At 43.5% G+C, this 14,700-nt stretch overlaps 1 protein-coding gene across 7 annotated transcripts in view; it reads left to right on the top strand.

Annotated features, from left to right (window-relative positions):
- KIAA0319 (dyslexia-associated protein KIAA0319 homolog) overlaps positions 1-9,970 on the top strand; it is a 99,910-nt gene extending 89,940 nt beyond the window's left edge. For all 7 annotated transcript variants that reach the window (XM_038584275.1, XM_038584280.1, XM_038584276.1 and 4 more), the window contains 4 exons: positions 449-571; positions 2,105-2,195; positions 4,199-4,290; positions 6,896-9,970. In XM_038584275.1, the coding sequence (XP_038440203.1) occupies positions 449-571; positions 2,105-2,195; positions 4,199-4,290; positions 6,896-7,074 (485 nt within the window). In that variant the 3' untranslated portion in view covers positions 7,075-9,970. The remainder of the gene's footprint in view (positions 1-448; positions 572-2,104; positions 2,196-4,198; positions 4,291-6,895) is intronic.
- Positions 9,971-14,700: the final 4,730 nt, after the last annotated feature.

Below are 14,700 nucleotides of genomic sequence, written 5' to 3'. Positions count from 1 at the left end.
AATCTGCTTTTTAACTTCAAATCCTATTATCATTTTATACAATCTTGTATGATTTCTTCCTCAATAAGATATTTATGGCTGCATAGTCCTCCATCCTGGATATGTTCAACCAGTCCTCCACTCAAGGACTTTAAGGTTGATTTTAAATAATGCTGTAATTGTAGACAAATCTTTATGCATATCCCCAATTACTTTCCCTGAATAAATTCTTAGAATTTATCTGTTAGACCAGAGGGTACAATGTGTTGGCTACATTTTTAAGGCATTTGTTACCTGGTATGGATTGGCTTTTTTCTGCCATTTACTTTCTGATGAGAGAAACTCCCTGGAACCCCTCCATACCATAAGAGGCTGTTGACTCAGCAAGGCGCATCTACTCGGGGCTTGTGCTAACAAAAATCCACAGTAGGTGGAAGCCAGGATCCCCTCCTTCTGCCCGCCTCTGCAGGCTGCCTTCTGAAGTGCTCTGGCCATGGTCACTGTGACCCCATCACAAAGCGCTGTGTGTGCTCCCAGTTATGGATGGAGAACCTGATACAGCGTTACATCCAGGATGGGGAGAGCAACTGTGGTAAGTCCTAGATGGGGTGGGGAGCGGGGTGCGGCTATGGGTGAGGGGCACTGGGACACACCATTTTGAAATACCAGAAGAACCTGCTCTGCTCTGCTGCCATCCATATTTGCTCTCTCCTTGCCTGAAGCCAAGGAGTAGGAGTTAAGATTCTTCCCACCACCTGCCAGTGCAGATGTGCTTAGGTTCTTCTAAAAAGGTCATGACAAGACTTGAAATAGAGTTTGGCAGAACAGAGTTGGCTGATGGCCTCTGGTGTTGCTGGGAGGGTTGGTTTGTGCTGGACACAGGTGAATGGAGAATCTAGCCCACTCTTCCCGGATGTCTGTCCAGCAGGCACTAAGAATTGGAACACCTGCTCAGCTGGCCTAGTGGATGTTCTCATATCTCTTCTGGGAAGGAAATTTCCCAGAACCGTCTATTTCCAAGGGTAATTTTGTTGCCTTGGGACCCAGATGGACTTAGTTGGCTGAGGAATTGAAAATAGCCAGCCCTTGGATCATTATTCCAAGGAGCATATATAACATGGGATAGAGTTAAGCCTGTGTCCCTTGGTTTCTCTGTCCTGAATTGCCATTGCAGTGGCTTTTTACACTGGATTTCTGCAAGGACATAGAAGGGAATATAGGTCAGGTGGGTTCTGAATTACCACCTGGCTCTCTGAAAAGTGGCCTTTTGTCATAGGCAGCCATACACATATTTTATTTCCCTTATTAAAACTCAGCCAGGGGGATCCCTGGGTGGCGCAGAGGTTTGGCGCCTGCCTTTGGCCCAGGGTGCGATCCTGGAGACCCAGGATTGAATCCCACGTCAGGCTTCCGGTGCATGGAGCCTGCTTCTCCCTCTGCCTATGTCTCTGCCTCTCTCTCTCTGTGTGACTATCATAAATTTAAAATAAATAAATAAATAAATAAATAAATAAATAAATAAATAAATAAATAAATAAAATAAAATAAATAAAACTCAGCCAGAACTATTTTGGGGATTAGTGTTGTTTCTTGTGATTATAAAATGAATATTTTGATGTGTCACACATGGCTGTTTATAGCACTACTTTTTTTTTTTAAGATTTTATTTATTTATTCATGACAGATTGAGAGAGAGAGAGAGAGAGAGAGAGAGGGAGGGAGGGAGAAGCAGGCTCCCTGCAGGGAGCCGGAAGTGCAACTCGATCCCAGGTCTCCAGGATCACACCCCAGGCCAAAGGCGGCGCTAAACCGCTGGGCTACCGGGGCTGCCCAATATAGCACTACTTTTTAATTAATTTGTTTTTGATCATTCTGTCCTTAAGTCAGCATGAACTATACCTCATGAGGTTCCTGGGCCAAGTGAACAAAAGTAGGGTGCTTTTAAGTTCTTGATTTATTTGTATTTTACCTTGCTTATGCTCACTACCAGCCCGATGAGGCATGATCAGCAAACGCCCCAGGTGGCCTTTGCTTGTCAGAACTCAAAAATACTCTGAATCACTGAAATAAAGTTGTTTCTCGAGTAGTATGTAACCATGTCCACTCCCATTTTCTTGTTTTTCAGAGTGGAGTATCTTCTATGTGACAGCGTTGGCTCTCACTCTCCTAGTGCTGATGGGGGGCTTGCTCTGGCTGTGCATCTACTGCTGCAAGAGGTACCAGGCCTGCTTGCTTATTTATTTACTTGAAATAAAGACACGTCAGGAAATGGGACTCGATAGCTGTAGTAGCTTTTGCTTGGGTGTGTGAAGCTGCTGAGCCATCTGACAATCACTTTTATATGAAGATAAACTAGACTTTGAAACTCCTTTATGGGGGGGTGCCTGCCTGGCTGACTCAGTGGGTGGAGCATGCAGTTCTTGATCTCAGGGTCTTGAGTTCAAGCCCTGTGTTGAGTGTAGAGCCTACTTAAAAAAAACCCTTTATAATGTACTCTCTTCACAAGGCATGTGTGCCTAGATAAATGGAATAATACCAGAGGCAGCTTTTTCTTTTTTTTCTTTTTAAAGATTTTATTTATTTATTCATGAGAGACACAGAGAGAGTAGAGACATAGGCAGAGGGAGAAGCAGGCACCCTGCAGGGAGCCCGATGTGGGACTCAATTCCCGGGCCCCAAGATCATGACCTGAGCCAGAGACAGACACTCAACCACTGAGCCACCCAGGTATCCAGAGGCTGACTTTTCTTAATGCATGCAGCTTACCTCTTCCCTAGAAGGCTTAGTGATTCTGTATCAAATCTAATATTCTATCAGCCTCACGTGATGGTTACTACAACTCTCCTGGAGTGGCCTGACTAGCCCACAGGAGAGGAAGGAGTTCTAGAACATTCTGATGCAAATTTAGATTTTTATTTTTTTGGTGAAGCAACAGTGGAATCCATCTGAATCCTATTTAATAAATGCAGAACTTTAATCAGGGCCATATACTCACGAGAGAGAAGTTTTGCTTTAGGTTTTTCCTTCTTCCGTTTTCTGTGGAGCTGACCTGAGAAACCTCTGAGCTGCCTCAGTGTCTGAATCCTCCAGAACTCTGTGCCTGGCCTTCTGTGAGATCTGTAGAGACAGTGATTTCTCAAGTCCTCAGAATACTGTGTGGGTGGCCCACCTTCCTACACAAAATACTAAATGCTCTCCAAAGAAGATATGATGAATTACGATACATGATGGACACCCTGCTATGCTTGGCTTTAAAAAGTTCTGCAAAAAACAAAAATAAATGAAAACTTTAAAAATACACATTCTGCTGTTTTGTGACATGTGTATCAAGCAGATGATGGTGATGCTGAAGAGAGTGGTTGACTGTGACTATTTTAAGTGTTAATAAATAATATTAAATATTTGCCATTGTGACGAATGGCTCTCAGTGCTTTATAAATATTGTTCAGTCCTCCCACCAACCATATAAAAAGGGACTGTTTTTACTCCCATTTTATAGGTGGGAACATAGAGTCACAGAAATGTCAAAAGATGATCTCAGCATCACCCGGTTAGTAAGCACTAAATCAGGGATCAGAGGCCCATGTTCTTGGTCACCAGCCTGTCAAGAAACAGTTTCAGTGCTGTGAAACGGTCCTCAATGTAACCTTCCCATGGCTTGGATGCACATCTCCAAATAATTCCCTGAAGCTCAAGATGACATACCAAGGACCAGCCCAGTTTTCACATGCTGTAAAAAAAATGAAATCCTGGGTGGTTGCCAGTTAATGTTGGGAATCTGTTATATTTCTGTTGTTTTTTTTTTTTTTTTTCCTGGTTGCTAGCTTACATCCTCTTTGCATCTTTGGACATTCTAGGCCAGTATAGGTTCAGCGGAAAATGTGTTTCTGAGTAAGGAATTACTCAAGGAGAAAGCTCACTGTGCCAACACACAGGTAGCGAGAGGATTGCTCTCAAGGGCCCTGGGCCCTCGCCCAGGCTTAGCTGAGAGCCTTCAGCTAGGTGGGCGTTGCTGGTATGTATGGCTGTCCTGCTTCTGTGTTTCTTCAAGATGCGTGGTGCACCTCTGTTCCACTGAACCCAACCTGGCTGTGTGCACATCATTCGTAGAAGTGCCAACCCTCCCATTCTAAAGGCAAACCATTCCCCTTAGTGTTTTAATTCCTGGGTCCCAGTCCCCTCTGAAAATCTGAGTTGAGCTTTTTCTTGTTCCTTTCAGACGAAAAAGGACTAAAATAAGAAAGAAAACCAAGTATACCATCCTGGATAACATAGATGACCAGGAAAGAATGGAGTTGAGGCCGAAATTTGGTAAGGTGGTCTTCAGGATGCTTACCTGCTGCCTTTAAATGACTGGGTCCAGGTGTTTGCCTGAGCCTTACCTTGGGTGATGGGAGAACGGGCTGGAGCCAGCACTCTCATAGGGAAGGAAGAGTGAGTCTGCGCTTCTGGGAAGAAAAGCCTTTACCTGTCCCAAGGATCTGCGGTGGGGGGCATAGTTGTATTCTGAATTTCATGACATTTTGGTGAAGCACTTTGAGGCTTTCACAGGTGAGGGATATAAAATACCTGCTGTCAGCTGAATGACTGCAGGCAGACTGCTTTTCAAACAGGTTTGTCTCTCCTCGTTGGAGTGTGGGGTGTGGAGCGTGTAGGCCAATCCACAGCAGCTCATCTCTGAACACCATGTCCTGCAGGTCTGCTCCACCAGAATGCAGCAGAATAACACGTGGACTTTAACATCAAGCATTTCCATTAGCTGATTAGCTATATGCAGATGAACACAAAGCTTTTACAGAAAACTGATGACAGTCTTCACAAAGTGAGCAGAGCTCTATGTTTAGAAGTAACTCTGGCCCATCTCAGAGAACTTTCTGACTCTCCCTCAGTAACTCTTAGAGATGCAGTAAACCTACCCTGGCCCTCTGAGGCTGCTCAGCACTCATTTGTATGGGTTCTTCATAATTCTGAGTTTATCACTAAATTCTCACAGGGGGACATAGCACTCTCAAAGCTGTGAGATGCAAAATGTCCACAGTAAATGCTGAGTGCCTGCCCTATGTTCTGACAGTGACGAAGCCCCAGAGATGGGGACAAGGAAGGCCAGTACCTGCCTCCCCAGGATGACTGGCCAGAAGAGGTGGTCAGAGCAGTGCGCAGGGAGATCTGCCGAGGCCCAGATGGCGCCTGGCTGAGCACGAGACCCCACGGGGCTGACTGATGGGGGCTCTGGCAGGGAGGGTTTCACAGGACATGGAAGTGAGAGTAATATAATAAATGTATGTGTGCTCACCATTTACATCATCTCATATCAGGTTTATAAAGCAGCTCTAGACCTAAGAGCTCAAAGTGCTTTCAAGTTGCATTATGTCACCCACCTTCCTCCTATGGTACACTCGTCCTTCATCCCTGTCTCTATTCCGAGAACCCTCATTCTTCTTATTACCAGGCTCTAAACCTTGGTGTCAGTGCCTTGTTCACACTCCACCCACCCTCTCACTTAGTCTCGTTGCCTCTCCCCAACATTCTCACTACCCCCTTCAGACCCTTCTAACCTCAGAGTAGTTACCTGAGAGTAACTTTTTGTTTTGTTTTGTTTTTTAAAGATTTTATTTATTTATGAGAGACACACAGAGAAGGGCAGAGACATAGGCAGAGGGAAAAGCAGACCCCTTGCAGGGTGCCTGATGAGGGACTCCATCCCAGGACCCCAGGATCATGACCTGAGCTGAAGGCAGATGCTCAACTGCTGAGCCACTCAGGTGGCCTCTGAGAGTAACTCTTAACAGGTCTTACTGGCTCATATGTACTACATCCTGTTCCAGGCATGTCACCCATTTAATTCCAGTGAGACCAACAGCTCTGTGAGATATATACTCTGATTCTCCCCATTTCACAGAAGAGGAAACTGAGACACAGAAAAGCTTAGCCACTTGCCTGAGTGACGGAGCTGGTGAGTGCCCATGGCAGGTTGGGCCAGGCCATCTGCTTCTCCCAATGACTGGTACCTCTCTACACACTACACGCCTTTCCTTCTCCTGCTGTCCAAATCCCATCCTGTGTGAAATATCGCTGAAATAATACTGACTGATCAGTGTGTGCTTATCTGTTCTGGATTCCTGTTAAGATTTATTTTAAAGGGACGCCTGAGTGGCTCAGCAGTTAAGTGTCTGCCTTTGGCTCAGGGCGTGATCCTGGAGTCCCGGGATCGAGTCCCACACTGGGCTCCCTGCATGGAGCCTGCTTCTCCCTCTGCCTGTGTCTCTGCCTCTCTCTCTCTCTCTCTCTGTGTATGTGTGTGTGTGTTTCTCATGAATAAATAAAATTTTAAAAATTTATTTTAAAAAATTTCTTGCCTGTTTTGAATCATCTTCTCATGAATCTTTGCCTTAAACCCTTAGCTAGACACAATAAATTCTCAGAGCAGGGATCATATCTTATACCAGTTCTGTCTCTTGTTTTGACCACCAGCAATCACGCATTCCTTCCCACAATATTTTGATTGAACCAAATAGTAAAATCATAAGAATTTTCATTTAGCGAGTGCTTACTGAGTGCTAAATACTGGGCAGTGGCTTCACGTGTAGTGTTTCACTAAATCCTCACCATAAACCCATGAAAGAAATGCTTTGTTACCTCCCAGTTTTTAATGGCTGATGAGACTGAAAGCCCAGAGAGGTTAGGCATCTTGTCCAGCATCACACAGCAAGCTGGTAAGTGTCAAAGCTTGGGCCTCAGATCAGGAGGCGACTCCAAAGCTCCTAGTAATGCTCACCAGGACCCCCAACGCTTGCTGTGTTGTGAGTGATGCTTTGAAGAGAGAGCACACAACCGGTACATGGGACCTACAACCAGAATGATAGTGGAGAATGAAAAGGCCATCTCCCCCAAGATGCATCTGTCTGCTTCTCCCTAGGTATCAAACACCGAAGCACAGAGCACAACTCCAGCTTGATGGTTTCTGAGTCTGAGTTTGACAGTGACCAGGACACAATCTTCAGCCGAGAAAGAATGGAAAGAGAGAATCCAAAAGTTTCTATGAATGGCTCCCTCAGAAATGGAGCTTCCTTCAGCTGTTGCTCAAAGGACAGATAATGGAGCAGTTGTAAACCTGAAGACCACCCATGGGATCGTTTAACCCAGGACTAGTTAAAACACAGGGAGTTAAAACACAGAACTGTTGTTACATTAGCACATCGATGTCTTTGCACACCGGGTGGATGTGTCCCTGTGTTTAGAAGATCTGTTTTCTCAGGGTGTTGGAGACATGAAACAAAATAGAAACATTGCTCTTAACAGAGATGCTTGTTAATAGGGATAAAGGTTGGGAAAGATACTAGTTATATACTTAAAAGAGTTTTGTGTTTTGTAGCTGGCTCAGTATATTACCTATATTAAAGACTAACACCTGTTTCTCTCTGCAGACCTTTAGGTAAGTTAAATATTAATTTAAAGAGGGCTGATTTCTCTTAGGAGCTGTGACTGCCTTTGAGGACGACTTTCTGAATGCTGTTTCTCTGGTAGGACCCATATAGTCATGTGGCTGTATATTCTAAAGTAGTTCATCTGACATGTGGGTTGTCTTCTGTGTGGCAAGTTTTCTGTGCCAACTGAGACACCCATACAAAGGCCCCTCGCTACGTTAATCCCTTGCTATGGCCAACCACTATTTCTGTGCCCTTTGTGGACAGCAGCTCCTGGAAGTCGGAGAGCTAAATAAAAATTATATTATGAGAACCAGAGGCTATAGAAAGGGAGGGGGGAGATTAATGACCTGTAAGTTGACAGTTGAAGAAAGTATGTTAACATTCTTTGCCTTTTCTTTGTCGTAGGAAAACAAACTACTATGAGCCCTTTCCTAGCCCCAATTTACATTACACGTGATAAAAGTGATTTATTAACTCATGGAACATTTGGTTGAGTATGTACATAGGCCATGCATTTGGATTGCCATAGATCGTGATAATGACTCGGTGACTTTGTATAGATTCCCAAACTCTGAAATGAAGTCCGTCTTAATGAGGATGGTATGCTCATGATAATTGGCCCCTACAGATACTTCCCACAATAACAAATTGACGTAGACATTCATGTTTAAAGTTATGTTTATTTAACCATTTTTTTCTACAAAATCTTATTTTAAATATATGGGGAAAAAAAAAAACATCAAGCATATAGCCCCCCAGAGCAGTGAACTGGAGTGAACTATAGCCTGAGAAGGTGGCTGGCTTGCAGGTAGTTCTCTATCCACCCATAGTCTCGAGGCTGTGGCCTGGGAGGTCCCCTTGGCATTCTTCAGGAAGATTAGAATAGAGGTGGGGTGCATCACAGAATCAGTGTTGTGGCCTCAGGCATGAACATACCTGAAGAGTATCCTGGTGCACAAGTTCCTGTGAAGCTAAGATTCATTTAAATGAAAACTAATTAGATTTTCATTTAATGAGTTCCCTCAGGACAGCAACAATTGGGAAAAATAGCTCCTGTGGTGGGTCCTTAAAAAAACAAAAACAAAAACTAAGCTTTCAGATGCTTTTGTTCTCTCTGGTCACATTCATCCTTGTGAGATCATCATGTATTTAATTTTTGTACTTTTTGGGGAATAGCTGAACTAAAAAGTATGTAAGACTAATTTTATTTTAAAAAATAATTTCTCTGCTTCTGTCTCTACTTTCTGTATTGCTAGTGAGTTCAATATACTATCTGTGATGTTAGAAGGAAGATGTGATGGTTTTTACACCAATATTTATCTTGATAAACGATATCTAGCATATCTAGCAAACAGAGTTATGTTACTTTGTGTACAAACAGAAATCTTGGCTTCGAGGAATGCAGCCCAAATATGAGGTCAGTAGAGTGCAGTGAGAAAGAAGGGAGCAAACGTTTGTTAAGTGTTTTATGTGCATGATACATGTGTTCTATATACCCAGCTGGTCTGTACAGTCAACCTAGAAAAATAGATGTTATTATTCTCATGTTGCAGATAGCCATCTGACATCTCAGAGAGGTTAATTAAGCAATTTGCACAAGGTCAGTAGATCTGGTAACTGAATGCAAAATTTTTAAGCTGTAAAGCCAATGCTTTCCACCCTCCTCCCCTACTACCCAAAGATCTCCCACCCTCAACCATTGGACAGCAAATTCTCGGGGCGAGGGGGGGGGCTTTTGGATTGTCTGTTCCTGTGACCCAGAGGAATTCCTTCAGATGGTGGATGGAACACAAAATACAGAGAGGGAAGCCTCTCTCTCTCTCTCCTGTGGGGTCCCACCCTGCGCCACCACCCTGGGTTTCAGAGTGCCACTTCCCCCTGCCCTGGGCTGTGCCTGGCCTTCTCAGCCTCCCTCAACTATTGGTGGACCTCAACCTCATGTGTACCAGGCAGCGGCGGTCCGCCCTCCTCAGTACCCTGCGGTCCCAGGCAGACCAGCTCGGGGTGAACGAGCGCCGTCTCCTTCATGCTGTCCCACAGCATATCCCCGGGCCCATGGAGGGAAGGGGCTCTGGCAGCTCCAATGGAGAAACCAGCCCACGATTCCCTTCCAGTCAGTGCAAGAGGATGTGAGCTGGTACTAGGAGGCTGGTCCTGTGTGTGACTGAAGAAAGCAAGACAGCACAGTGCAGGAGTCACTACCAGCCTGGAGGCAGGACACTCAAGACCCCATCCTGTAAAGTATTTCCCAGGTCTGACAGGGTCCTCGTTCTAGGACCGCATGTATGAGACGTGGCCAGTCTAAATAAAGGTGTCTATTTCTATGACGCCTAGTTGTAACTGGGAGTTTACTTCATTCTTCGCATGAGGCGCTTCCCTTGGGTGAGAGTCCATAAGCTGGCCAGTGACCTGTTTTGTGTGACCCGTTTTGTGTGACCCGTGAGCGAGGGATGGTTTTCATATTTCCAAATGGTTGGGGAAAATCATAAGGCTGTTGTGAGACTTCAGTGGAGTTTGTATTTCAGTGTGCACTAATAAAGCCTTCATGGAACCCATGCATCTCACCTCTGCTGTCTGTGGAGCAGTCTCTGGGGCCCAGGGTGGGGGCAGGAGAGGGAGAAGCAGACCCCCCTGCGGAGCAGGGAGCCTGATGCGAGGCTTGATCCCAGTACCCTGAGATCCTGACCTGGCCCCAAGGCAGACACTTAACCAACAGAGCCACTCAAGTATGCCAACAAATAAACCTTTAAAAACAAACCAAAACTGATCATTCCAACAGGGGCACAGGCAGGGGCTGGCAGTGTTCTGTTTCTTTCTCTGGGTGCTGGTCACAGGGTGTACACAGTTTGTGAAGATTAACTTGTTCACTTAATCACTTAAGTTCTCTTTTTTGCATGCATGTTACACTTGAATGAAATTTTAAAAAAAATTTAAATTCAATTTCATTAACATATACTGTATTATTAGTTTTAGAGGTAGAATTTAGTGATTCATCAATTAAATATAACACCCAGTGCTCATCACATCACGTACCTTCCTTAATGCTCCCACTCAATAAGAACCTTACCAAATGACTTTAAAGCCAACTAAGTCTAAAGGGATAGCATGAGGGATTTTCTTGGTGGTGGTGGAACAATTCTGTATCTTGATTCTAGCAATGATTACACAAACCTTCCTACTGGTGGGATTAAGTTGGATATAACACACATTCAAACAGAGTCTACAAAAAATCGGGAATACTGTCATAAGGCCTGTATAAACAGTATGATACTATGTCAGTTGCCTGGTATTAGTTATGTAAGATGGTAACCACTGGGGGACAAAGGGTGGAAGGTACAGAGGAATCTACTCCTTTTGCAACCTCCTGTGAGTTTATAATTATTTCAAAATAAAAAGTTGAAAGATTGGGCACCCGGGTAGCTCAGTGGTTGAATATCTGTCTTTGGCTCAGAACGTGATCCCAGAGTCCTGGGATTGAGTCCCACATCTTCTCCCTCTGCCTATGTCTCTGCCTCTCTCTCTGTGTCTCGAATGAATGAATGAATGAATGAACGAATGAACAAATGAACTAATGAAAGATGTTGAGGGTAAACAGCCAGAATCATGATTAACAGTGAAATGCTAAAAGTTTTTCCATTAAAGTCAGCAGTAACAACAAAAAGCAGAGCCAGCATGTCTCCCCTTTGGAGATGAGTTTAGGGAATGGCCAAATTTCCTATATGTGGCATACTTAGTATTATCACCTCTGTCCTGAAAGTGATGAGCCCAGAGTTGCAGGCCTGAGGTCTTAGCTAGTCTGACATAGCACCTGCAAAAACATTCATGTGCCCTGAATCATCGGGACAGGATTGTCTGTGGTCTACACTGTGGCTAGTCCTTCCTAGTTAGTTGAAAACATGGATGGACGATACATAAATCTTCAGACTGCCAATTTCCAAACCCATGTCCGACTCATTTATAAAGAGCACATGCAAATAGAATGTGCAGGTAGCCTTTCAATGCTCTTAGATGAAGCAGGGCCTGCTAATTTTCAGGAGAAGTTTCCCAGACTTCATAAATGAAAACCACCCTAATTTGCTTTTTAATTTGTTGCAGGCTAAATCAGGAAGAAAGCAGCTGTAGCAGAACGTGTACTGATAGAAAAATGTAAGAAATAGTAGGAAGATAAAAGTAATACTTGCTTTTAAGCAGAGGCCTAGGCCAAGCATGGAAAGAACCTCCAAATCGAGAGGTAAGTAGATAGTTCCTCCTGGAAATAAAGTAATTTTAAAAATCAAAAGCAGGTTCAGTGGAATAGTAGGCATTGTCTACACAAAGCATGGCCTTTCTGGGTTATCTGATTCCACATTCATTGCCCTTGAGGCATCTGCTTACTTTGTGCCATTGTAGAGAAGAGCAGTAGGAAGTGCAAATTCTGTCCTGTCCTGGAGTCTCACTGACTTCCCTCCCATGTATGGAAGAACCCAGTGTGTTTCCATTTGCACATTCATTTCAAGGCTCCTTATCCATATAAGTTTGTGTGAGGTTCTTTTGGCTTCTTTTAACTGGTTATAATACCCTTACAAGTTTCCTCATTAATGAGTTTGGGTTTTTGGGGGTTTTTTTTTGTTTGTTTGTTTTTTTATTTATGATAGGCACACAGTGAGAGAGAGAGGCAGAGACATAGGCAGAGGGAGAAGCAGGCTCCATGCACTGGGAGCCTGACATGGGATTCGATCCCGGGTCCCTGGGATCACGCCCTGGGCCAAAGGCAGGCGCCAAACCCCTGCGCCACCCAGGGATCCCCTCATTAATGAGTTTAATGAAACACTTCTCATATGTTCATTAAGAAAAAAACCAAAGCAGGTAAAAACAAATACATGAACTCAATGGAATGACAAAGGGAGGCATATATCCAGTGGCACTGCTCTTTTAATGAAAAACTTACTTTTCTTCAATGCCAGATTAAATGAATCCACATGAAATTTTTTTTTTAAGATTTATTTGAGAGAGACCACAAGCAGGGGGAGAGGAAGAAGAGAGACACCCCCCCCCCACCCCCACTGAACAAGGAGTCTGATATGGGGCTCAGTCCTAGGACCCCAGGATCACAACTTGAGCTGAAAGCAGACACTTAACCTACTGAACCACCCAGGTGCCCCAAGGCTACGTGAAATTTCTTAAAATATAAATGAGCACTGGGTAAGAATATAAGATACACTGTTAAAATAACTAACAGTGATTATATCTGAAGAGCAGGATTTCAGAGAATTTCTTCCTCATACATCTCTATCAGAAAAACCCAAACTTGGGAAAAAGTATATAATGGATAACAAACAGTGGAATGAATAGAAGATACTGGCAAATTTGAGAAAGCTGGAATATACTCCTTTCTCGTGCAGCTACATTTATAAACAACAAAAATGTTCAGTTTAGTTCAGCAAACATTTAATGAACACAAACCATGGGACAGATCTTCCTGCAGATGCTAGTGTACACAGTTTCATATGCAAGCTTCTGGCCCACAGCATGCACTGACTAGCAGCTCTCTGTGGAGGGAGCAGTATTTACACCTGTAGGAGAGGAAAAATAATTTTCCTTCTACCCTCCTGAGTTCTTGGCTGAGACCTCTGTAATCAAAATTAGAGGAAAAAGAGAAAAGCAGAAGTTTAATAACATGTATGCCTCACATATATATGGGAGAGACCCAGGGAAGAATGAGGAACTCCAAGAGGTGGCTTAAAACTCTGGCTTATGTAACATCCTCAAGAAAAGAACAATACATTTGCCGAGAAATGACAGGAGGAAAGCCATTGTAGATTTTCAAGGGCAGAGATAAAGGCCAGTTGGTAAAGTTTGTTGGATAGATTCCTTTGGTGCCCTCTTCGGACGCTAGGCCCTCTTCAGGATCTAGAGTGGTCTCTGGGAATCAACCTTTGTCCTTCCTATTGCATGGGTGGGAGCACCTTTGTAAACTTGGGTCCTGCTTTTAAGAAAATAGGGGGCATTTCTGCCATCCGCTTCTTCTAGGCATCTTCACAATAATCCTTACACCAGAGCAGCATATTTTGGGATGGCATATTCTGCTACTCTTCATACCTATCTGAATGGGTCTAATGATGTCCAATATAAACTCAAGTGATAAATCAGAAGGGAGAAAAGCAGAACCAGAAACCTTAACACAGAAACAGGAAATTCTGTTAATGCAACATTTATTAATTACACATACACACACACACACACAACTCTGCTGACAAGACACTGATCCATGTACACAATTATCAAAAATTGGAAAAATTAGTTACGTGCACATTTAAAAAGCAAAACGTTTCCATACTTCCTACTACATGTATTCCCAAGTTTTATCCTAAAAAATATAGCACACACACAAAAATCAAAGCATAGATATTCAAGTAAAATGCTGTCTAACATAGCTGCACATGAATAATTAAAACCCTGGGCTCAGCCTTCAGGAAAGCAGGCATGCGGCACAATCTAAAGTTAACAGTATAACAGTAAAATAAGATTTATTTGCATTGTGCTTCTGATATTTATTTTCACTCTTTCCATTAGAATAAAGGAAAAAAGAAACAAGGCTTGATGTAAAATCATGTTTGCAAGCCACTCAAAGGGATAAACGCAACAGATACAGATAAGCTGTTTCAATGGAATGCTTGCCTAGCTGGGGAAAGTAAATTGAGATGTTTTCTCTAGGTCAAGACTTCTGTTATCTGGGTAATTTCATCTGAGTTATGTGATTATTGCTGGCAAGTTCTTGGGGAGAACTTTTTGGAGCCATGCCCAGAAAATTACTTTTTATGTAGGTGTTCAAAGAAATAAAATAATGCCTGATAAATACAGGAAGATCAGTGTCTCCCTCAGCATCAGTGTGTCCAGATTAGGGGTTGGCAAACCTTTTCTGTAAGTATTCAGTCAATATTACAGGCTTTGCAGGCCACACTGTGGGTCTGTGTTGCTGTACTCAGCTCTGCCAAGAAAGCAGCCATGGATCCAATGTTAAATGAACGGGCATGGCTGTATTTCAGTAAAGTTTTATTGGTGCGAACCTGAAATCTGAATTTCATATAATTTTGTGCTATGAAATATTACCCTTTGATTCCCCTGCCCCCCCCCGGTGCAAAATCATTTGGAAATGCAAAACCATTCTTAGCTCTGGGTTGTAGAGAAACAGTGGTGGGCCAGATTTGGCTTGGAGCAAACCCCTGGCAAACATCACCACACAGGATTACCTTATTGAAAACCCCCCAAAATGTTTGATTAGAGACAGTTTTCTTTCTTCCCACAACCCAAAACA

This window comes from Canis lupus, chromosome 35 (genome assembly GCF_011100685.1).
Source record: "Canis lupus familiaris isolate Mischka breed German Shepherd chromosome 35, alternate assembly UU_Cfam_GSD_1.0, whole genome shotgun sequence".
NCBI lineage: Eukaryota > Metazoa > Chordata > Mammalia > Carnivora > Canidae > Canis > Canis lupus.
This window is presented reverse-complemented; position numbering and strand designations above follow the sequence as displayed.